At 53.9% G+C, this 25,650-nt stretch overlaps 2 protein-coding genes across 4 annotated transcripts in view; both read right to left on the bottom strand.

The window, feature by feature from the left end:
- Window positions 1-46: 46 nt before the first annotated feature.
- si:ch73-100l22.3 (uncharacterized) lies at window positions 47-14,390 on the bottom strand. Its single transcript, XM_056587345.1, has 12 exons — window positions 14,205-14,390; window positions 13,883-14,032; window positions 13,271-13,396; window positions 11,805-11,885; window positions 9,188-11,738; window positions 8,718-8,836; window positions 5,513-5,635; window positions 2,510-2,659; window positions 2,228-2,332; window positions 1,951-2,049; window positions 560-642; window positions 47-394 (listed from the first exon to the last, which is right to left on the bottom strand). Exons 2-12 carry the CDS (start codon window positions 14,021-14,023, stop codon window positions 244-246), a joined length of 3,729 nt encoding a protein of 1,242 aa, XP_056443320.1. The 5' UTR covers window positions 14,024-14,032; window positions 14,205-14,390; the 3' UTR covers window positions 47-243.
- Window positions 14,391-21,943: 7,553 nt separating this feature from the next.
- mafgb (v-maf avian musculoaponeurotic fibrosarcoma oncogene homolog Gb) overlaps window positions 21,944-25,650 on the bottom strand; it is an 11,777-nt gene continuing 8,070 nt past the window's right edge. For 2 of the 3 annotated variants that reach the window (XM_056585930.1, XM_056585931.1), the window contains exons 2-3: window positions 22,877-22,937; window positions 21,944-22,471 (exon numbers count right to left, since the gene is read on the bottom strand). In XM_056585930.1, the coding sequence (XP_056441905.1) occupies window positions 21,944-22,471; window positions 22,877-22,909 (561 nt within the window). In that variant the 5' untranslated portion in view covers window positions 22,910-22,937. Of the gene's footprint in view, window positions 22,472-22,876; window positions 22,938-23,090; window positions 23,261-25,650 lie in introns of all 3 variants that reach the window. The other variant, XM_056585929.1, reaches the window with a different exon arrangement.

Genomic DNA, 25,650 nt, shown 5'->3' with positions numbered 1-25,650 from the left:
AACACCCCTTAGATAAATACAGCAACAACACAAAACAGACGCCGGACACACAGAGAGAGACAGACCCACAAAACCTTTAAATAGAAACGTTTATTAAACTTAAAAAACGTTTATTAAAAAATGTATAAATATAATTATAAAACATTGGCAATGCAAAAATATCAACAGAAACACGTTTCTAGGCTAATCTCTGGTCCACGGTGATACATATATGTGGTGTTCCCAGTGGTTCTTCAGAGGCTCTCAGCGTCTACCGGTCCTGGAGGTCTTGGGGCCCCTCTGAGGCCTTGAGGTCCTGAGCTGCCCCGGCCTGCGTTGTGGTGTAGGTGGGCCCCTAAGGTGAGGACCCTGGGCCCCTCTGACCCAAGGCCGGTCTGGGACCTTCTGCTGCATCCTGACACAAGAACCACGGAGTGAGGGGAATATGCTACAGAGGCTTCTAGTGCGGTGTGTGTGTGTGTGTGTGTGTGTGTGTGTGTGTGTGTGTGTGTGTGTGTGTGTGTGTGTGTGTGTGTGTGTGTGTGTGTGTGTGTGTGTGTGTGTGTCTGAAGGTAGTTACATGAGTCTTCTTTTCCTCTCCAAGGATTTCTGTGTGGCAGCAGACAGAGAACTCTTTCCAACGACCCGACCTGGCGGCCCTGTCTGTCTCACACACACACACACAATTAAATGAAGTAAAATGTCCCTGAATTGTATATAAGTAAAAATTTTCCTGAAGAATGAAAATGTAAACTGATTCGCATATCAAGGTGTCATGCTACTTAAACCTAGAGTAGGCCACTTATTTTAAGAGCATCTCGTCATATTTTTTAAATTCTCTTTACATCCGACCGTAATTAATAAATCAAATGAGACCTCGGCAGACCTATTGCTGCAGCAAATATTCTCACAACTGCTATCAACATCTAAGATAATGACCGTTTAATCCACAAATCACGCCTGGCGATATCTAAAAAAGAAAACAGCTGGACCTAATGAACTCATGAATTAAAAAGAACAGCTTGACATGAGCAGAACCAGTGAGCGACCAGTCTGCAGTCAGTATGGGTGGGGGGCAGCCTGGCTATTGGGGAGGCTGCTGTCCTTTTATTCAGCACAAGTTGCTGTTGTTGTTTGAGCTCTATTGATGGGAGGCTACCTGTTGTTTGAGCTCTATTGGTGGAAGGCAACCTGTTGTTGAGTTCTATTGGGGGGAGGCTACCTGTTGTTTGAGCTCTATTGGCGTTGTTTGAGCTCTATTGGTGGGAGGCTACCTGTTGTTTGAGCTCTATTGATGGGAGGCTACCTGTTGTTTGAACTCTATTGGGGGGAGACGTACCTGTTGTTTGAGCTCTATTGATGGGAGGCTACCTGTTGCTTGAGCTCTATTGGTTGGAGGCTACCTGTTGTTGAGCTCTATTGGGGGGAGTCTACCTGTTGTTGAGCTCTATTGGTGGGAGGCTACCTGTTGTTTGAGCTCTATTGGTGGGAGGCTACCTGTTGTTTGAGCTCTATTGGGGGGAGGCTACCTGTTGTTTGAGCTCTATTGGTGGGAGGCTACCTGTTGTTGAGCTCTATTGGGGGGAGGCTACCTGTTGTTGAGCTCTATTGGGGGGAGGCTACCTGTTGTTTGAGCTCTATTGGTGGGAGGCTACCTGTTGTTGAGCTCTATTGGGGGGAGGCTACCTGTTGTTGAGCTCTATTGGGGGGAGGCTACCTGTTGTTGAGCTCTATTGGGGGGAGGCTACCTGTTGTTTGAGCTCTATTGGTGGGAGGCTACCTGTTGTTTGAGCTCTATTGGTGGGAGGCTACCTGTTGTTGAGCTCTATTGGGGGGAGGCTACCTGTTGTTTGAGCTCTATTCGGGGGAGGCTACCTGTTGTTTGAGCTCTATTGGTGGGAGGCTACCTGTTGTTTGAGCTCTATTGGGGGGAGGCTACCTGTTGTTTGAGCTCTATTGGGGGGAGGCTACCTGTTGTTTGAGCTCTCTGTCCCAGCGAATCAGCTGCATCTTCTCAGCCGCCGTCAGCCTGAAGAAAACATCATGGATCTCGTAGCGGACAGACCGCAGCTGGAGAGAGGAGAGAAGAGAGGAAAGGAGAGAGGAGAGGAGAGGAGGAGAGAGGAGAGAGGAAGAATCACGTGTTGACGGCAGACGGTAGCAGAGGTGATGCAGACGGGACAGCGACAGCGTGAGTAAGATGCGTGCGTGCGTGCGTGCGTGCGTGCGTGCGTGCGTGCCTGCGTACCTGCAGGGTGACTCTCTCCCACAGCAACCCGTCCTGTCTGCTGCACAGCCCCTCTCGCCCCCCCGGACTCTGATTCTCAAAGGCCTGCAGGAACTGCTGGGTGTCCTACACACACACACACACACACACACACACACACACACACACACACACACACACACACACACACACACACACACACACACACACACACACACACACACACACACACACACACACTTATCCCTGTGTTTGAGCAATACAACAGAGCCCGGCAACTGGGAGCAGCCAATGGGAGCGTACCCTGGCCGTGCGTCGCAGCTGCTGCACCCTCCCGGTCCTCAGCAGCCGGCGCGTCAGGAAACCCTTCACGGCCGCCGCCACCAGGGGGCGCCAGCGCTCAGGGAGAGACCGCCCCACAGACTGTAGGGGCGGGGCGGCGGGCAGGGGGAGCTGAGGGGGCGGAGAGAGAGAGCGAGAGCGAGAGCGAGAGCGAGAGAGAGAGAAACAATTCCACCAAGGACAACCAATTAATTTCCCCTCCAGGATCTCAAGGTCCTTGCGCTGGCATCTGGTCGCCCAATAAGGAGGCAGACTGATGGTCCATGAGGCAGACTGATGGTCCATGAGGCAGACTGATGGTCCATGAGGCAGACTGATGGTCCATGAGGCAGACTGATGGTCCATGAGGCAGACTGATGGTCCATGAGGCAGACTGATGGTCCATGAGGCAGACTGATGGTCCATGAGGCAGACTGATGGTCCATGAGGCAGACTGATGGTCCATGAGGCAGACTGATGGTCCATGAGGCAGACTGATGGTCCATGAGGCAGACTGATGGTCCATGAGGCAGACTGATGGTCCATGAGGCAGACTGAGAGTCCGTCAGAGTAACGGGGCAGGGAGACGTAGGGGCGTACTTGTTGATTCTCTAACTGTTGGGATCTGGGCAGGGGAACGGAACACCACCCAACACAAACACCACCCAACACAAACACAAACACCACCCAACACAAACACACAAACACCCCCCCAACACAAACACAAACACACCAACACAAACACACCAACACCACCCAACACAAACACCCCCCAACACAAACACACCAACACCACCCAACACAAACACCGCCCAACACAAACAAACACCGCCCAACACAAACACACCAACACCACCCAACACAAACACCCCCCAACACAAACAAACACACAAACACCACCCAACACAAACACACAAACACCCCCCCAACACAAACACAAACACACCAACACAAACACAAACACACCAACACCACCCAACACAAACACCGCCCAACACAAACAAACACCGCCCAACACAAACACCGCCCAACACAAACACAAACACCACCCAACACAAACACAAACACCACCCAACACAAACACAAACACCCCCCAACACAAACACCACCCAACACAAACACACAAACACCACCCAACACAAACACCGCCCAACACAAACACCGCCCAACACAAACACCGCCCAACACAAACACCACCCAACACAAACACAAACACACAAACACCACCAAACACAAACACCCCCCAACACATACACACAAACACCACCCAACACAAACAAACACACAAACACCACCCAACACATACACCCCCCAACACAAACACAAACACCACCCAACACAAACACAAACACCCCCCAACACAAACACCCCCCAACACAAACACCACCCAACACAAACACCCCCCAACACAAACACCACCCAACACAAACACCACCCAACACAAACACAAACACCCCCCAACACAAACACAAACACCACCCAACACAAACACACAAACACCACCCAACACAAACACCCCCCAACACAAACACAAACACCACCCAACACAAACACCCCCCGGGAGAATTCAAAGATAAGCAGGCTAAAGGCTGTCTACTGGTCATGTACCAGCTGGTACTGGGCCTTCAGGATGGGACCAGCATGGGACACTCCCCCACGCAGAGAACCACAGCCAGAAAGAACCCCCGCCTTGTTACCAGGGAGGAGAGGAAGAGGGCTGAACGGTACCAGGGAGGAGGAGGAAGAGGGCTGAACGGTACCAGGGAGGAGGGGAAGAGGGCTGAACGGTACCAGGGAGGAGGAGGAAGAGGGCTGAACGGTACCAGGGAGGAGGAGGAAGAGGGCTGAACGGTTACCAGGGAGGAGGAGGAAGAGGGCTGAACGGTACCAGGGAGGAGGGGAAGAGGGCTGAACGGTACCAGGGAGGAGGGGAAGAGGGCTGAACGGTACCAGGGAGGAGAGGAAGAGGGCTGAACGGTACCAGGGAGGAGGGGAAGAGGGCTGAACGGTACCAGGGAGGAGGGAAGAGGGCTGAACGGTACCAGGGAGGAGGAGGAAGAGGGCTGAACGGTACCAGGGAGGAGGGGAAGAGGGCTGAACGGTACCAGGGAGGAGGAGGAAGAGGGCTGAACGGTACCAGGGAGGAGGGGAAGAGGGCTGAACGGTACCAGGGAGGAGGAGGAAGAGGGCTGAACGGTACCAGGGAGGAGGGGAAGAGGGCTGAACGGTTACCAGGGAGGAGGAGGAAGAGGGCTGAACGGTACCAGGGAGGAGGAGGAAGAGGGCTGAACGGTACCAGGGAGGAGGAGGAAGAGGGCTGAACGGTACCAGGGAGGAGGAGGAAGAGGGCTGAACGGTACCAGGGAAGAGAGCTGAACGGTTACCAGGGAGGAGGAGGAAGAGGGCTGAACGGTACCAGGGAGGAGAGGAAGAGGGCTGAACGGTACCAGGGAGGAGGAGGAAGAGGGCTGAACGGTACCAGGGAGGAGGAGGAAGAGGGCTGAACGGTACCAGGGAGGAGGGGAAGAGGGCTGAACGGTAACAGGGAGGAGTGGAAGAGGGCTGAACGGTACCAGGGAGGAGTGGAAGAGGGCTGAACGGTACCAGGGAGGAGGAGGAAGAGGGCTGAACGGTTACCAGGGAGGAGTGGAAGAGGGCTGAACGGTACCAGGGAGGAGGAGGAAGAGGGCTGAACGGTACCAGGGAGGAGGAGGAAGAGGGCTGAACGGTACCAGGGAGGAGGGGAAGAGGGCTGAACGGTACCAGGGAGGAGGAGGAAGAGGGCTGAACGGTTACCAGGGAGGAGAGGAAGAGGGCTGAACGGTACCAGGGAGGAGAGGAAGAGGGCTGAACGGTACCAGGGAGGAGGAGGAAGAGGGCTGAACGGTTACCAGGGAGGAGAGGAAGAGGGCTGAACGGTACCAGGGAGGAGGAGGAAGAGGGCTGAACGGTACCAGGGAGGAGAGGAAGAGGGCTGAACGGTACCTGGAAGCAGACGTCTGAGAGGACGCCGCCTCCCGACAAGGTGGCGGCGTCCCCGGGCCAGGAGACAGACGGCGGGCAGAGCGAGGACACCCTCTGAAGGAGACGGCAGCGCTCCGACAACGCCTGGGAGGGGGAGGGGGGGGGGGGGGGGGGGGGGAGGGAGAGGGAGAGGGAGAGGGAGAGGGAGAGAGCCATTCATTAGTGTTGTCCCTCTGGTGGATGATCTGCCACTTAGGCAGACACTCATGAATTAAACAAGCGCCCCCCCCCCCCCCCCCCTCTAGCCACTCCTCACCTGCACCAGTCCACCGACGGAGGAAACACCACAAAGGTCCCTTCATTACCCAGCTTATGTTAATTACATTGTTGTTAGAAATGCATATATTAAACCGAGACTGTAATTAATAGGGCAAGGACAACTGGCCAAGCACAACATTGGATGCAAGTCCACACGCACACACACGCAACATCAGCAGTCGTCCTTGGTTCAACGTGCACACGCAAAAATACACACACACACACACACACACACACACACACACACACACACACACACACACACACACACACACACACACACACACACACACACACACACACACACACACACACACACATCATGGCATGTGGCCTCTTTGGGATGCAGTGAAACACTTAAGGGTGGATCCCGGTGCTCTTCTACAGGGAGGGTTTGAAGGTCTCCTGTAATGATCAGTACTCCGCAGTCCGCCCACGACCCGACAACACCGCTCTCAGACGGGCGGCGGCGCGCGTGTGTGCGTGTGTACGTGTGTGTGTGTGTGGAAGGTTTCTACGGGCTGGCACCCAGCCAGCGTCTTGCCAAGGTCTCCACCTCGTCTTTTGAGAAACATTACAGGTCACCGTAGCGACACATTCTGGTTAATGGAAGGCTTGGCAGACGTAGGAGTGTACTCCACTCCTGAAGGAACAATCACAGCTCAGTGTGCTGGCTGACCGTGGGTGAGGAGGACAACGCCCAGGGGCCAAACGACTAGGGCTGTGTTCAAAAAATCGATCCGCGATCCGATATCGATTCACGCTCAAAAAGCACTATATCGATCCAAAAATGTCAGGATCGATCTTTTCCAGGTGACTAAAGGCACTATTTTCTTTGACGCGCAAGGCGCACTATAAAAAGAGAGTGCCGGCTAAACGAAACCGAAACTTAAAAGAGCATTTCACCAGTGGAGGCTTGAATATGTATTGAAATTGGGTCCTATATGTAGTCGAATAATAAAATAAAATTCTAATTTGGTACCGTCTTGACCGAGAGAAGGCTGAAAGTGACTTTTTGGCGCTTGTGGATTGAAGACAACAACTCCCACCATGCACAGCTTCGCTGGCGGCCACTCCCGCTGATCATCTCCGCCTATCGGACACCTCCTTGTTCCATCTACTAATGGAACAAATCAGCGTGGAGCTTGACCCGACGTCAATGGCAGAGAGTAGTGACGCTTGCACAGAAGCATACGGCCGACATCTTTCTTTATTCTGGGTGGAAATAGTAACATTGTTACGCCATTAAATGCGTTTATGTAAACATTTTTAGCGAGAAATGTGCATTTTACTTTCATAATGTTCGCTCGTTGAATGTGAAGGATGTTTTGTTTGATAGTTATGACGAAGAGGGAACGCTCCATTCACTTGCATGGACAGCGTCTCTGGTTGCTAAGCAACCTCAACGTGGAAACACACCAGACACACCATGTGAAGTTATTTAACTCGATTATTGTTATTTATATCCGAGATTATTTAATCTAACCCGATCTAAACTCTATCATGCACCCAAACACGGCGGCGTTTGGGTTTCCTACCTCAGACTCCTAAATCCAGCGCAGCCACAGGCGCGTTGGCGCGTTGAACCATTTTTGTGACACACAATGATCAAGCGTCAAGTTAGACACGTTACACGCGTTTGGTGTGGCCGTAGCATTATGCGGTTTCACCCAAAAAAGACTGGGTACAGGGGTACTTGTAGTTTTCTAATATAGAGGGCCATTTAATTTTATTTATTTATATTTTATTTGGTCATTGTTGTTTAGTTCTGGTCATTGTTTTAATTCTGCCATGGATATGTTACTTAAATTTCAAATTATACTTGGATTTTTGTCTAAAATAAATACTTGATTCTTGACTCTTCTCTCTCTGTGTCCCTCTTACACGTACACAGATACAATCACAAACACATGGAGCTGTTTTGTCTATGGGACAGTATTTATTTGCATTATGTCTGTAAATAGATCGATATCGAATCGAATCGGATCGAATCGTGGATGGAATCGGATCGTGACCTTATGAATCGGAATCGGATCGATCCAGGAAATTCGGATCGATTCCCAGCCCTACAAACTACATCTCCTTCTAAAGAGGACACATCGGCTCAATGTGTGGCAACAGGTCCCCAGAACCCCCAGCCTGCTGCAACACTACCTGGAAGCCTCCTGGAGCCAGAGGCAGAGCGACAGGCAGAGAGAGACAGGCAGAGAGAGACAGGCAGAGAGAGAGAGACAGGCAGAGCGAGACAGGCAGAGAGAGACAGGCAGAGCGACAGGCAGATAGAGAGACAGGCAGAGAGAGACAGGCAGAGCGACAGGCAGAGAGAGACAGGCAGAGCAAAAGGCAGAGAGAGAGACAGGCAGAGCGACAGGCAGAGAGAGAGACAGAGCGACAGGCAGAGAGAGAGACAGGCAGAGAGAGACAGGCAGAGCGACAGGCAGAGAGAGCGACAGGCAGAGAGAGAGACAGAGCGACAGGCAGAGAGAGAGACAGGCAGAGCGAGAGAGCAAGAGACAGAGCGAGAGACAGAGCGAAAGAGGGATAGAGAGAGAGAGAGAGAGAGAGAGAGAGAGAGAGAGAGAGAGAGAGAGAGAGAGAGAGAGAGGGGCAGAGTCAGAGGGAGAGACAGAGACAGAGACAGAGACAGAGACAGAGAGAGAGAGAGAGAGAGACAGAGACAGAGGGAGAGACAGAGAGAGATGCCATTTCCAGCCTCAGTGAGCTTCTAGAAGTGTCTGGTAGTGACCACCAACAGTTATCAGAAGAACAGGAAAATAGTCAATTTGTATTTAACTTAAATACCTCTTCTTTTGTAATGACCCGAATTTTTTTTCCATTCTATATCTGAGGTGTATCCCTGGCAGTCCTGCCCCCCTCCTGCCCCCCTCCCTGGGGGTGGCGGTCCTACCTGGAGGAGGTGCTGCTGCTGGACGCCCTGCTCAGCCTGCAGCGCCCTCCACTGGGCGGCATGCGCCAGCTTCAGCTCGTCTCCCGGGTCGCCCCCGGCACCACGGCCCGGTGGAGAGGCTGGGGAGACAGAGGGGAGTGGTCAGAGGGGGATGAGGGCGGGGTTAGCGGCTGAACCCAGAGCCTCTATTGGCCTCCGGGGCCAGGGGGCGGGGCTGGGGAGACAGAGGGGAGTGGTCAGAGGGGTATGAGGGCGGGGTTAGCGGCTGAACCCAGAGCCTCTATTGGCCTCCGGGGCCGGGGGGCGGGGCTGGGGAGGCAGAGGGGAGTGGTCAGAGGGGTATGAGGGCGGGGTTAGCGGCTGAACCCAGAGCCTCTATTGGCCTCCGGGGCCGGGGGGCGGGGCTGGGGAGACAGAGGGGAGTGGTCAGAGGGGGATGAGGGCGGGGTTAGCGGCTGCATTGGCCTCACCGTTGGGGGGGCTGGCGTACGAGAGTCTGCCCCGCCTCCTCTCCTCTGCCGCCTGCTCTGCATGCATGAGCAGTCTGCGTTTGGCCTTGGACACGCCCCCCTGCCCTCCGGCCCCTCCCTCGCTCTCCGGGGTCCGGCGCTTGTGGTCCGGGACGGGAGAAAGGTACGAACCGGCCCCGGACCCCGAAGGGTCCAGGCGCCAGAGTCCCGACGGACGCTCCACGTCGTACGACCGGTTCAGAGGGTCGCCCTCCGCCACTGCGGCTGGTGGCCTGCCCCTGACCGGCTGGTTGCTGCTGTCCGACTGCACCCTGACCGGCTGGTTGCTGCTGTCCGACTGCACCCTGACCGGCTGGTTGCTGCTGTCCGACTGCACCCTGAACGGCTGGTTGCTGCTGTCCGACTGCACCCTGAACGGCTGGTTGCTGCTGTCCGACTGCGCCCTGACCGGCTGGTTGCTGCTGTCCGACTGCACCCTGAACGGCTGGTTGCTGCTGTCCGACTGCACCCTGACCGGCTGGTTGCTGCTGTCCGACTGCACCCTGAACGGCTGGTTGCTGCTGTCCGACTGCACCCTGACCGGCTGGTTGCTGCTGTCCGACTGCACCCTGAACGGCTGGTTGCTGCTGTCCGACTGCACCCTGAACGGCTGGTTGCTGCTGTCCGACTGCACCCTGACCGGCTGAATCTCCCAGAATGCTTCTGGGATGAGCGGCCTGGGGGAGACGGAGGGGCGCTTTGCAGACGGCTGGGGGATCCTGGAGCAGGTGAGGGGTCCTCTGGCCCCGGGGGCCCCCTGGGCGCTGGGGGAGCCCCCACCCCCCCCTCCAGCAGCCGACCCCCGGGCCAGGCCGCGGGCCGGGGCCTGGCCTGGGCTCCCGTGGCTCCCCCCCCCGCCGTCCCCTCCTCGGTGCGGTCTGAAGTACGGGAGGTCTATGAAGTCCCACAGCTCAGGGTCTGTGTCTTCATCAGTGGGGCCCCCGGTCCAGGCGTTGTCCCGGCCAGGACGCCCCTCCCCAGAGAGGCTGTGGCCCCCGTGAGGAGGGTCTCCGGGCGGGGCCTGGTTCCTCATGTTCTCTGTGATGGTGGACTCCAGCTCAGAGATGAGCAGCTTGAGGCCGGACAGGTTGAGCTCCAGCTGGTCCATCTGCTGCGTGTGAGCTGAGCTCCTGCTCAGCGCGAGTCCTGCTGGACCCCCTCCCTGGACGGGCTGTGCCCCCGGCTGCCCCCGGCTGTGACCGTTGTGCGCTCCGGGCTCAGGGTGGGCGTGCCCCCCCTCATGGAGCCCTCTGCTCTTACAGTGAACCGGGCTGGTGCACAGCACAGGACTGGGGAGGACGTGGTAGCCCCCTCCTCTCTGAGGATCACTGACCCCCCGGAGCGTACCTCCAGCCCTGGGGGCGGGGGCTGACCCCTCAGGGGGCAGAGCAGAGGCCTCCACAGGGTTGGAGGACGCCTCGTGGGCACCTCCAGGTGAGAGAGCAGGCGGAATGTTTTCAGGGATGGTTTTACTTCTGCCTCCTAAGTCCAAAGACTCTGAGTTTGCTCTGCCTGTTGAACTGAGGCCGTTGGTGTTGTGTGAGGTTGTGAATTCATCGGTGGAACCTTTTAAAGCGAGGTCTTCTACCTGAGACCCTTCCTGCTCATCCTTGCCCCACTTGTTCAGGGCGGTGTCTGCTGGGGGGTCCCCAATGGTGTGTTTGGTGCTCCTCCTCTGAGGGGCCTTATGGGGGGCCTTATGGGGGACCTCCTGGTTCTCTTTGTCCGACAGGCTCTCCTCTGTGCCCCGGTCTCTCTCCGGGACCACCCGGCCGGGTCTGGCCTGGTTCCTGAGCGCTCGCTGCTGCTGCCGGCACTCCTGGGACTTCTTGAGCAGGGCCTGGAGGCTGAGGCGGTAGGGCTCCCCGGGCTCCCCGGGCTCCCCGGGCGGCCTGGACGACCCTCCCAGTACCTGAAGGGGTGGTGTTGTGGCTGGGGACAGGGTCACCTCCGGGCCAGCCTCCACGGTAGGGCCTGGACCCTCCTGGCCACACCCAGTGTCACGGCGGCCATAGGAGTCACCTTGTGCTGATGGAGCTCTCACACCATGATTCGTTTCCGGGGCCGTTCCTAGTGGGACACATGTGACCAGATGGCCCACTGGGGGGCCGGACTCAGCTGAGAGCGAGCCAATGACTGACTGTTTATGGTCTGGCTCTGCGCTACAGACCTCTGTGAGCATGTCATTGGCAATCAGACAATCCTCGATGGAAGTGTCCATGGCAGAGCGCTCCAGCTTCTCCCCGTCGATGGGCGGGTGACTGATGATGTCTGGCGTCATGGCGGCCCTGTTGGAAGGGCTGCAGAGGAGGAAGCCCCCCAGGGACGTCCCCCCCTCCACACGGCTCTCCCTCGCCCAGTCGGCCCTCCCCATCACGTTGTGGGTCCCGTCCCCGGAGGACTGGGGCCGCTGGCTGACGCCCCCAGGGGGGTCCAGTAGGGGTTGTGAGTGGGGGGGTGGGGGGCTTCGAGACATTCCACTGTAGGTGGTCGAGGTCAGCGGGGGGACCTCCTGCTGGGGGCCGGCTGGAGGGGGGGAGGGGAGAGGGGGGGAGGAGAGAGGGGGGGAGGCCTCTCTGTGAGGGGAGGAGGGGGGGCTGAGAGGGGGGAGGCCGGACTTCTCCTCAAAGAACTCCTGCAGAGTCGGTGCTTTCCGAAGCTGAAAGGCGGGAAAACAACAATGAATACATTTTCTGTAAAAGGTGAAACAATCCTTCAATATAAAACAGACTGGTCTCTGATGCTATTCCCAGTAGGGATGTTAACTGATGAGCGTTTGGCCGATGGTTGACCGTATCAACGTTGGGGTCAGTGTGGGCTGTGGAGTGTGTTGGTTTCACTTCACACTAAAGATGATCAGATGAGGCGACTTATTGGAAGTTGGACGGACACCCCGTCTCCAGCCCACTGGTTAATTTCTCCTCAAGTCTTAATTATTCCCGCATTCGAGCGGCGGAGAACATGACCTCTAAATGATTATGGACAGTAGACTGAACGCTATAAGACTACAGTCAGCCATCTCATTCAAAGATCTTTTGTGTCAAGTGAAAAAAATTATCCCTCACACTAAATTTTTCCGTCTCCTCCAAACTAAACAAGCGCCGTCTCTTCAGAGCTGTCATGTTCTTAAATGAGCCGCGGCAATGTTTCAAATGAGCTCCTGACGCTGCCCTCTTCCGATTGGCCCCTGGGGAATCCCGCGCAGGGTCTCAACGAGGTCCATCTCAGACCATTGTGGGCGTTGGAGCCCGCTCTCTACGCACGGTCCACCTGCAGTGAGCATGCCTCGTGGTTCGATTCAAACAGGTGGTGCCGCGGTTAGAGCCACTGCCTCCCACTCAGTGTGTGTGTGTGTGTGTGTGTGTGTGTGTGTGTGTGTGTGTGTGTGTGTGTGTGTGTGTGTGTGTGTGTGTGTGTGTCGGAGGCAGAACGGGAGAGAGATGAGCAGAGTTAAGGATAGCAGGCGGCTGGCGCGGCTCCAAATGGATGTTATTAAAAATAGCTCATTTTAATCTGATCGGTTAACTGGTTTCTACCGGTGAATGAGGCTCGGTGGTCGGTCAAGAATATTTTACATTTTCGCCATCCCTAATTCCCAGACAAAAACACAATCATCACTACAGAGATAATGACACCCCTCGATCATCACAACAGAAATCATGACCCCACTGGATTATCACTACAGAGAATGACACCCCTGGATTAAGGTGCAGAGATAATGACCCCACTGGATTATCACTACAGAGAATGACACCCCTGGATTAAGGTGCAGAGATAATGACACTCCTGGATTATCACTACAGAGAATGACACCCTTGGATAAAGTGCAGAGATAATGACACAACTGGATTAAGGTGCAGAGATAATGACACCCCTGGATTATCACTACAGAGAATGACACCCCTGGATAAGGTGCAGAGATAATGACACAACTGGATTAAGGTGCAGAGATAATGACACAACTGGATTATCACTACAGAGATAATGACCCCCTTGATCAAGGTGCAGTCTGTCTGTCAGTCTGTCTGTCTGTCTGTCCCTCACCTGCACGCTGTGCAGGATGTGTCGTACGCGGTCGACCAGTCCGCTGGCCGCTGACTCGCTACGATCAGACGGCTTCTTCAGATGTTCCTTCAACGTCCGCATCTCCTCTCTCCGTTCCCCTGACAACTGGTAGGACAAACACAACCATACAATAACAAAATGATATAACAACACAAATGGAAACATCAGACCTCAAACATGCGTCGACTCCAACAGCAGCATCAAGGTGCATTCTGGGAAAAGCACATATTTCACCAAAAGAAAAGGAGGACTGGAATCGAATTACAACAAGAAACACAAGAATCACAACAACAACAACAACCATAACAACCACAACGACAATAACCACCATAACAACCACAACAGCAACAAAACAAGCACAACAATCACATCAGCAACAAAACAACCACAACAATCTCAACACCCACAATCACAACAAACACCACAACAACAACAACAACAACAATAACAACAACCACAACAACCACAACAACCACCACCACAACAACCACCACAACAGGAGGCGGTTGGCCACTAGCTTCAGCACCAGGCGGGGTGCGAACAGGTCAGGGGCTTGACCCCTCTTCCTTCAAGGGGCGGAAGTGCTCCTACCAGGGGCGGAAGTACGCAGCGGCCGTGGAAGCGGATCAGGGACCGATGGCCGCAGAGCCTCCCCGGGGCAGAGGGGGGGTCTGCCGGACTCCTCAGCTCAGAGAGACGGTTCGCCGCGAACTCCTCGTAGTCCTCCATCATGGCGGGAGGCTGAAAGGTTTAAATAAAGTTGAATGAGGAAACTGACGCTAACGTAAGTTAGCCACCGTTAGCCGGCGTGAGGCTCAACAAATAGTGAATCCCCAGAAATAAACACATACAAGAATAGCAGCTCTAAGGCAGTCTGGTGATGATCCGTGGAGGTAGATAAAGATAAACTCACGTCCAGCGCAGAGAAACAGGCGGTAGCTTCACAACCAGGGCGCCGGTGTTTACATCTTTACCCGCGAAGGAGGAGCAAAGTGACGGTTTGGAAACCGTTGGGAGTCTGGAAGTCATGGACTGGAGTCAGAGCTGGAGTGGAGTTAGACCTGGAGTGTAGTCAGAGCCGGAGAGGAGTCAGACCCGAAGACCCGGGCCGGAGTGGCGTCAGAGCCTGAGTGGAGCTAAACCCGGAGTGGAGTTAGACCCGGAATGGATTTACAGCCAGAATGGATTCACACAAGGAATGGATTCACGCATCAGATTTATTGAATTCACGGCAGATTACGCACTCACACACTAAACTAAGTGCTAACATATTATACATTGTGTTAATTGCTGGAATAAGTATTCACATACTTAGAGGCTAACATAACAGGTTATTCGTTAAGGTAGTAATTAGAGCAGTTCTGTGTTTAACCAATGTCCATGAGGTAAACATTCACACTGCCACCTGCACACTTTATTTGTCTTACTTGGTAGTTCATGTTAATTCCATTCAAGACACCTTGTTCATTTAAAAACATGTTTATTGGTCATATACAAAATAAAGTAAGCTGTTTATCAACAAACATACAGTATGTACATCAATGAAACAAAATATGCATCAAACTTACAATGGACCATTGAGTTCTGTGATTACTAATTAGATTACCATCAGGACTTACGCATATACAAATTGCAAAAAAGTACAATAATTTAGTAGATGATAAATACAAAGACTGTCACATTTAAAGTATTTTCCGATATAGAAAGTACTGTCTTAGAATAAATTATTACACCTCATAGGGAAATATTACAAAACACAGAATTTTCTATCACAAGTTCATTTCTGAAAATGCCATATTCACACAGACGCACTACGTCAACGGTTATATACCTTAGGACACACAGCATCAACGATACACCTATAGCCTCACACTCTGTTACACACTCAAACATATAGCCACACACACAGTTACACACTGACACCATAGCCACACACACACAGTAACACACTCACACCATAGCCACAAACACAGTTAAACAGTCACACCTATAGCCACACACTCCGTTGAGTTACAAGGAAACAGAGTTATTCATAAATGAATAATCACCACCTAAAGACAACGCAAAGCAAGGGCCTCCAGTGGTAACTGCTGAGTGGTAACTGCTGTGAGTGAGTGAGTGAGTGAGTGAGTGAGTGACAGAGTGTGAGAGTGAGTGAGTGAGTGCGTGTGTGCGTGTGTTGAGTGCAATGAGCAACAGAGGAAAAAGGAAAACAAATGAGAAGCCAACAGATGAAAACAAACCAAAGATCAGAGGAGTTCTTGGTTCAATTACTTTTCCTGGATCAGAACCTGGAGTGGGCTCCGAACCCCTGGTGGACCAGGACCTCCTGGAGACCGGGTGAGGGTCTGACGACAGAGGGCAGAGTCTCCCCACACTGGTGTTCAATAGACGCTGTCACATCCAGCTGTTTTCATCAGGCCAAAGCGTGAGGCCAGTGGCTGCTTAGCGAGTCCATTACCGGTTCAGGGGATTCTCCTTAGAGGTGGTGAGAGTTACAGCGCATGGAAAGTAATGATAGATTAAAGTAGGTGGTCACTTAGCAGCCCGATGACTGAAGGTGATTAAAGACCCTGGCCTCAGAGCCGTCCAGACACCTGGAGGACAAACTAACCAACTAACTAACCAGCTGCTGCCCGCCTGCTTCCAATGAGAGCCCTCTGCTCCTTCCCAAGGAGGAGGACCCGATTAAGACCTGATTAAGTACGGTCTTTATGGCTAATCTGATCGTGAAGGGAAGAGGTAAATCACTGCATGCAGGCCAGACGTCAGGATGCTTAGAGGAGGGGGCGTGGTGAGGCCAATGATGGACCCACGCTGGGTCCATCAATCCCTCGACTCCCGCAGCTCGGAGCTAATCACCACAAGAGCTGTCCTCCTGCAGTGCCTCAACCCCTGCATACCAAGGAGTCCATCTAGCAACATGTACCCTGTTGTTACACATCACGGGTTGTGTGCTACATGTTCACTCCCCATTCATACTGTTAAAAAAAATTTAAATAGTAAATAAAAAACCAAAATGTAAAAAGGTATTTGGTACAACTTAATCTAGAAGAGGGTTTCACATGTTGCCTGGTTTGACTTGTAGCACTCTGAGCCTACACTGTTCACCACCACGATACCACAGGACTGCTCAGACAAAACCACGTACCAGAGACACAGGAGACACTGATCACACCCACACCAGAACGAGTGCACGGAACATTTCACATCTAAAAACTCTGCATGTGCAGCTCACTGCCGGGCGAAAGCACTCCAGTGTCATCACATCAGAGAGAAGGCGGATCACTCATAACTCTGCGGATATTCACTAAGTGCAATGCATTATGGGGCATGACCATCTGAAGAAACAGCCCTCCCCCTCCCTCTCCTCTCTTCCTCCATCAGCGTCCCGACGGAGAGAGCCCCGCAGTGCTCTGAAGAACCACCGCGGCCCCACCTTCACGCAACGCAAGGAGCTTTACGGACCCTCAGCGTCCCGACGGAGAGAGCCCCGCAGTGCTCTGAAGAACCACCGCGGTCCCACCGTCACGCAACGCAAGGAGCTTTACGGACCATCAGCGTCCCGACGGAGAGAGCCCCGCAGTGCTCTGAAGAACCACCGCGGTCCCACCTGCACGCAACGCAAGGAGCTTTACGGACCCTCAGCGTCCCGACGGAGAGAGCCCCGCAGTGCTCTGAAGAACCACCGCGGTCCCACCTGCACGCAACGCAAGGAGCTTTACGGACCCTCAGCGTCCCGACGGAGAGAGCCCCGCAGTGCTCTGAAGAACCACCGCGGCCCCACCTTCACGCAACGCAAGGAGCTTTACGGACCCTCACGTCCTTGCGGACCCTCCTTGCGTCCACCGCACGGGCCGGACGCGCGCCTCCCAGACATTGTAAACTTCCGTCGAGGTGACGCAGCAGCGAGGGCTGTGATTGGTCCGCCTGCTATGACCCGACGCAGAACCTCGACAGGCTCACGACGGCGTTGAGGCGTCTACGGGGGCGTTGCGTTGCGTGAACGGGGGCCCATAATCAGCCCTTAAGGGTGCCCAAGTAGTTCATGCCAAACTCATTTTGTTCAGTTCTTTCAACACAGGTCGTTAAAAACAAACAAAAACAAAACATTTGACCTTCAACTCTGTTTGCAGAAGATATGTAGAAGAAAATAGAATCGCCATTAAATATAAACATGAATAGAAATGATACACAGGAGGAACAAAACGTTAATGCAATGGTAGGTTGACATCAGGTGAGGAGAGGTTCTAGGATGGTGTAACCTCCTCACCCCTTCACCTCCTCACCCCTTCACCTCCTCACCCCTTCACCTCCTCACCCCTTCACCTCCACTACAGGAGGGACCTCCTCACCCCTTCACCTCCTCACCCCTTCACCTCTACTACAGGAGGGACCTCCTCACCCCTTCACCTCCACTACAGGAGGGACCTCCTCACCCCTTCACCTCCTCACCCCTTCATCTCAACAACAGGAGGAACCTCCTCACCCCTTCACCTCCTCACCCCTTCACCTCCTCACCCCTTCACCTCCACTACAGGAGGAACCTCCTCACCCCTTCACCTCCTCACCCCTTCACCTCTACTACAGGAGGAACCTCCTCACCCCTTCACCTCCTCACCCCTTCACCTCCACTACAGGAGGAACCTCCTCACCCCTTCATCTCAAAGACAGGAGGAACCTCCTCACCCCTTCACCTCCTCACCCCTTCACCTCCTCACCCCTTCACCTCCTCACCCCTTCACCTCCACTACAGGAGGAACCTCCTCACCCCTTCACCTCTACTACAGGAGGAACCTCCTCACCCCTTCACCTCAACGACAGGAGGGACCTCCTCACCCCTTCATCTCAACGACAGGAGGGACCTCCTCACCCCTTCACCTCCACTACAGGAGGGACCTCCTCACCCCTTCACCTCCACTACAGGAGGGACCTCCTCACCCCTTCATCTCCACTACGGGAGGAACCTCCTCACCCCTTCACCTCCACTACAGGAGGGACCTCCTCACCCCTTCACCTCCACTACAGGAGGGACCTCCTCACCCCTTCACCTCCACTACAGGAGGGACCTCCTCACCCCTTCATCTCCTCACCCCTTCACCTCCACTCCATCTGTAACATCCCCACTAGCGTGAGGAGCAACAACCAACAACCGTTCTAAACATTTAGAAATAACGGCGATACAAGTTTGGGTACATCTAGATTTAAGATCTACAACATCAGAGCACTGGAGAGGAGATGATGACGAGGGAAGGAGAGAGAGAGAGAGAGAGAGAGAGAGAGAGAGAGAGAGAGAGGGGAAGAGAGGGAGAGAGAGAGAGGAGAGGGGGAGACAGAGAGAGAGAGTGACAGAGAGAGAGAGAGAGGAGAGGGGAGAGCGAGAGAGAGAGGGAGCGACAGAGAGAGGGAGCGACAGAGAGAGAGAGAGAGAGAGAGAGAGTCAGAGAGCGAGAGGGAGACAGTGAGACCGAGAGACAGTGAGAGACAGAAGCAGTTGCCCTTGGTTTCATCACCCAGCTGATATCTAACAGGTTGACAGCAGGTCTTTGAAATGGAGAATAACACTGTTATCGTCACATACCTGTACAACACACACACACACACACACACACACACACACACACACCACACACACACACACACACACACACACACACACACACACACACACACACACACACACACACACACACAGAGAGAGAAGCACACAGAAGCATCCACATACACACACAAACACACACAGACAGACACACAAGCAAAAATTCACACACAGAGGCACACACAGAAGCACGCACACGCACACACACACACACACACACACAAACACACCAGAACACGGCTACACACGCTTCTAGTCACTATGAACACAAAGCTATTGACTTCAATAGTTAAGCCACTTTTGGTACAATTGCAAGATACAGAGAATATATCAAACTGTTTTTGATACACTTTTCTTTTGTTTCAAGGTTGTTACAAACAATTCAAACAAAATTATATCTTTATAAAATTCCAGAATCCATCAGACAAAGATATTCAGCATAGAACAACAAGCCTTATAAGACAATCTCTTATGGTTAACTTAATGAAAAATGTCACCCATTTATGTGAAATGCAAGCGTCGTGGGATATAATATTCATATAATGTCGCTTTTGATATTTCTAATCAGATCTAATATTCTATATTGAGTCTGAAAGTTGTTTTGAAGTGTAATCATACTTCTGTGGTGAAGGGTGAATCCAACTCACTGTAAATAAGGTTGGTCAATCCGATTATGAATCATTAATTCTGGCCCCAACGTGTGTTGTTGTTAGTAAGAGAACTGACAGATCAGCAGTGGCTGAATTGTGATTAAGTGGTGTCACATCAAGACCGGTCAGTGACGTCCACGGAGAACACACACACACACACACACACACACACACACACACACACACACACACACACACACACACACACACACACACACACACACACACACACACACACACACACACACACACACACACACACACAAACTCATTTCAGATGCGTGTGTCCTCCATAGATCGACCCTTTCCCTGCAAATCATCTCCCTCTACTTCAATATCTTGCATGGTTTTCCTTCCCTTCGCTGTGGCGATATTTACACAAATATGAGCGTTCATCGTGACGCACAATCAGACAGGAATTAGATAGAGGAAGTTTGAGAGAGAGCGAGAGAAATAAACAGACAGAGAGACAGACACACAGAGAGAGAGACAGAGAGACAGAGAGGGAGAGAATATAAAGAGAGATCAAGGGAGCAGAGAAAATGGCAAGACCAAAATAAATGAAGAGAGAATATCAGGAGAACAGCGAGAAACAATGCTGAAGAACAGGGCTAATTAAATCTAGCGATACCCACACACACATACACCACAGAATTTCACAGAATTCCTGATATATACTTCAGTCACAGAGAACACTCCTTGATCCTGCTGACAACACAACACAGTACAAAACAGTAGAAATACAGTTACCACCCTGGCGTAATATTGGCTTCCTACACTATCTTGAAGTTCTTCAGTTGCTCTCGGGTTAGTGGACCCATGAGACTTGAGTCTCTGTTGACTGAGAAATTACCTCAAACCTTCTGAAACCCTGAGCATCTATCACTGGATATTCAGGGTTCCTCTTTCATAAAAAATATCCACAAATCATGATTAACCCAAACAACCCACTAGACCCAATAATGGTTTCATTTGACTTATCATGAATTTTGTCATATTTTGTTGCATTTCAATGTTTCTTACATTTAAATATCACATCTTGGCACAAATGAACACTTCCAATGTATTGTGTAAACGAGAAAAGGAATCTGTCATCTATTTCTGTGGTTTTGGACTCGAACATAGACCGGCATATTATTTTGCAAAAGCTTTACTTATTGTACACATCTTTAATGAAACAAAAGCAAAACCAAAACATGTTTCGTAAGCTCAGTCCGTGTAGCTTTTTCGGCAGAACATGTTGTCTACTACCTGGTTCTGTTGGTAGCATGTAGCATGTAGCACTGGGACCCACTGGTTTCAAAGACGTCAGCAGTAAAAATTGATTCTTTTGAGGTAATTTGAGGATTCTAATCCTGTAAAATGTTCCCTACCTCGTAATGCCTCTAATCTGCCTGCTGCTGGAGCCTGTAGCCTCGACGGGCAACTGGAGGCTGACCCTGGAGCCTCTAGTCCCCCCCGGAGCCTGTAGCCTCGAGGGGCGACTGGAGGCTGACCCTGGAGCCTCTAGTCACCCCTAGAGCCTGTAGCCTTGAGGGGCGACCGGAGGCTGACCCTGGAGCCTCTAGTCCCCCCCGGAGCCTGTAGCCTCGAGGGGCGTCCGGAGGCTGACCCTGTAGCCTCGAGGGGCGACCGGAGGCTGACCCTGTAGCCTCCAGGGGCGACCAGAGGCTGACCCTGTAGCCTCGAGGGGCGACTGGAGGCTGACCCTGTAGCCTCGAGGGGCGACTGGAGGCTGACCCTGTAGCCTCGTGGGGCGACAGGAGGCTGACCCTGTAGCCTCGAGGGGCGACCGGAGGCTGACCCTGTAGCATCCAGGGGCGACCAGAGGCTGACCCTGTAGCCTCGAGGGGCGACAGGAGGCTGACCCTGTAGCCTCGAGGGGTGACCGGAGGCTGACCCTGTAGCCTCAAGGGGGGGGCGACTGGAGGCTGACCCTGTAGCCTCGAGGGGCGACAGGAGGCTGACCCTGTAGCCTCGAGGGGCGACCGGAGGCTGACCCTGTAGCCTCGAGAGGCGACCGGAGGCTGACCCTGTAGCCTCGAGGGGCGACAGGAGGCTGACCCTGTAGCCTCGAGGGGTGACCGGAGGCTGACCCTGTAGCCTCAAGGGGGGGGCGACTGGAGGCTGACCCTGTAGCCTCGAGGGGCGACAGGAGGCTGACCCTGTAGCCTCGAGGGGCGACCGGAGGCTGACCCTGTAGCCTCGAGAGGCGACCGGAGGCTGACCCTGTAGCCTCGAGGGGCGACCGGAGGCTGACTCTGACCTCCGGAGGAACGGTCTCTCTCTTGGTTCAGGAGAGCCGCTGTGGGGGGTCAGCAGAGGAACACTCTGACGCCGCCCAACGCCCCGCCCCTCTGACAGCCCTCCCTCCTCCCTCCCCCTCCTCCCCCCTCCCCCACCTCAGGACCGGGCCTCAGTCTTTGTCTTCACGATGGTGATCACGCTGGTTGCCGTGGCCGCCTTTCCCGGTATGAGCGGGCCCCTGAAGGCAGAGGGCACGCCCCCCCCGCCCCCGGCCCCGCCCCCGGCCCCGCCCCCGCCCCCGGCCCCGCCCCCGGCCCCGCCCCGGACCCCCACCCCCAGGGCGGGGGTCCGGGGGGCCGCGGTCCGGGCGAAGCTCTGCAGGGCCTCGTACTTGGCCCTGAGCGCGTCCAGCTCGGCCCGCATGCCGGCGTTGTCGGCGGCCAGCTGGTCCACCTCGGCCTGCAGCCGCGCCCGCTGGCGCTCCAGCTCCTCCCTCTGCGTGACGCGCTTCACGCGGCAGGACGCCGCGTAGCCGCGGTTCTTCAGCGTGCGGCGCCGCTGCTTCAGCTGCAGGATCTCCTCCTTGGTGAGGCCGCGCAGGTGCTGGTTCAGCTCCCGCACCGACATGCTCACCAGCTCGTCGTCCGTCAGGGGGACGCCGTTCTCCCCCGGCTCCCGCTTCACCTGGGGGGGGGGGGGGGGTGTAAACAGACTGCATTTAGACAGCGCGCCTCTAACCAGCGGCCGCTCAAAGCGCTTTACAACAGCGCCTCACATTCACCCATTCATCCACACATCCCCCCCCCGACGGCGGAGTCGGCCCCGCAGGGCGACAGCCAGCTGGTCAGGAGCAGTCAGGGGAGGCGTCTCGCTCAGGGACACCTCCACACTCAGCTAGGAGGAGCCGGGGATCGAACCAGCGACCTTCTGGTTACCAGCCGACCCGCGCTGCCTCCTGAGCCTCATGCCACACATCATTCAGACCGGTAATACCGAATTCTTTGTGTATTTTGTAATACGATCTCAACGACATACGAGTCTCTGTGTAGAACCATGAACAGGACATCCTGTGGGCATCCTGTGGCTCACCTTTAAGGCCTTGCTTCCTCTGATGGTCGTCATGCCGAGAGCCAAGCTCTCCGGAGCAGCCCTGAGGAGACCGGAGAGAGAACACAACGCAGGGTGATCAACGGAACAGTAGTACTCCACCATCATGAAGGAGTGAAGAACAACAGATCTGGTTCAGGCTGGTTACCACCGCACCGTGCACAGATGTGGTTCAGAGAGTGGGTATCAAACGCACCGGTATCACGTGTCCGGATCAGATCCACTGTTTGGATGGGCCACACCACAGGGGGTCTGATTCATGCGATAAGTGAAAGTGAGAAGTACACAGACCCCTGCTTCCTGCCCCTCGAGGAGGCGCCTGGCAGTGCCTGCTACCTTGGCTCTCCAGACCTGTAATTGGCTGGCCTGTGGCCAATGGGAGCACATCGCATGTTGAATCAGAAAGAGGAAGTGGTCAGATAAGTGGGAAGGACTCCAGGGGTAAACCAACGGTAACACACACACACACACACACACACACACACACACACACACACACACACACACACACACACACACACACACACACACACACACACACACACACACATAAATGCGTGTACACACACACACACACACACACACACACACACACACACACACACACACACACACACACACACACACACACACACACACACACACACACACACACACACACACACACACATAAATGCGCACACACAAACACACACACACACACACACACAGAAAATGGCGATAAGCAACAACTATAGATGGGTGTGAGCAAATGTAATGTTATTATGAAAAACCTAAACTTCTGTCGCTTTGTAGGAATGAAGGAAGAAGAAGAGACGTTGGTGATTTGGTGAAGTTGGTGAGTGTCACCAATGGCCAGATGGGGGCAACTGAAAACGATGACATCAGACCTCGGGCAGAGAACTGCATCTTCACAACTGCTCAATGGACGGATTGTCTGGTGCGTTGTTCTGACTGCAGCAACGTCCCTGTGTGTGTGTGTGTGTGTGTGTGTGTGTGCGTGCGTGCGTGCGTGCGTGAGTGCGTGCGTGCATGCTTGTGTATGTGTGTGTGTGCGTGTGCATGCGTGTGTGTGTGTGTGTGAGCGTGCGTGCGTGTGTGTGTCTAAATGATTGTTTGATAATGGATGTCTATTGTTGCTGTGGCTGAGCGATCGTCATGAGACCAGTCATGATGACTTGGCAGATTCCAGATTGTACCCCCCCGGCCAAACACACACACATGCACAAAAATACCTACGCGCACACACACACACACACACACACACACACACACACACACACGTACCAAACTGTCTCTCTCACACACATGCACACACTTTCTCTCTCTCTGTAACGCTCTCTCACTGTCTTACAAAACACTTTATCTCTCTCAAAGACACACACTTTCTCTCACTGTCTCGCACACACACACACACACACACACACACACACACACACACACACACACACACACACACACACACACACACACACACACACACACACACACACACACACACACACACCTCTAGAAGAGAGAGAGTGAGGGGACCCCCACCCACCTTCATCCACACATTCACACCCGACGGCGGAGTCAGCCCCGCAGGGCGACAGCCAGCTGGTCAGGAGCAGTCAGGGGGAGGCGTCTCGCTCAGGGACACCTCCACACTCAGCTAGGAGGAGCCGGGGATCGAACCAGCGACCTTCTGGTTACCAGCCGACCCGCTCTGCCCCCTGAGCCACATGCCGCCCTCGTGCTCGCTAAAGCAACCTTCAGAGGAACAGAAGTACAAACGGACGAACGGGGAGTTCAAAAGGATAAGGTAGAAGAAAGAAAAGAAAGAAAGAAAGAGAGAAAGAGAGAAAGAGAGAAAGAAGGAAAAAAGAAAGAATTAAAGAAAGAGAGATAGAATAAACCTCACTAAGAAAGAGAGAGAGCATCCAGCGCTGGAATAAACACAAGGATAAGGTCACACGGGTCAAAGGTTGTCTGCTGAGCATCAACATTCATCATGGCTAGGCACACACACACACACACACACACACACACACACACACACACACACACACACACACACACACACACACACACACACACACACACACACACACACACACACACACACACACACTCGCGCGCGCGCCGTGGTAAGGCGTCTCGGGGGGGGGGGTCAGTGCCTTTCTGCTGCGACGGCCGTTCTTTACGGAGCGACGGAGAGAATGCTGACGACTGGAGATCAGAGCTGCTTACTGTTACAGTGAAGATGGTGAATACCGCGCACACACACACACACCTAACACACACCTCACACACACACACACACACACACACACACACACACACTTACACACACATGCACACACTTTCTCTCTCTGTATCGCTCTCTCACTGTCTTACAAAACACTTTATCTCTCTCTCAAAGACACACACACTTTCTCGCTCACACACACACACACACACACACACACACACACACACACACACACACACACACACACACACACACACACACACACACACACAAACACACACACACACACGCGCATGGACAGCAGAGGACAGAGGGGGTATGGGGGGGAGGAAGTAGGAGGGGGGGTATAGAGGAGGAGGGGGGGGGGTATGGAGGAGGAGGAGGGGGGGTATGGAGGAGGAGGGGGGGGGTATGGAGGAGGAGGGGGGGGGGTATGGAGGAGGAGGAGGGGGGTATGGAGGAGGAGGAGGGGGGGTATGGAGGAGGAGGAGGGGGGGTATGGAGGAGGAGGAGGGGGGGTTGG

This window comes from Gadus chalcogrammus, chromosome 3 (genome assembly GCF_026213295.1).
Source record: "Gadus chalcogrammus isolate NIFS_2021 chromosome 3, NIFS_Gcha_1.0, whole genome shotgun sequence".
Classification (NCBI taxonomy): Eukaryota; Metazoa; Chordata; class Actinopteri; order Gadiformes; family Gadidae; genus Gadus; species Gadus chalcogrammus.
This window is presented reverse-complemented; position numbering and strand designations above follow the sequence as displayed.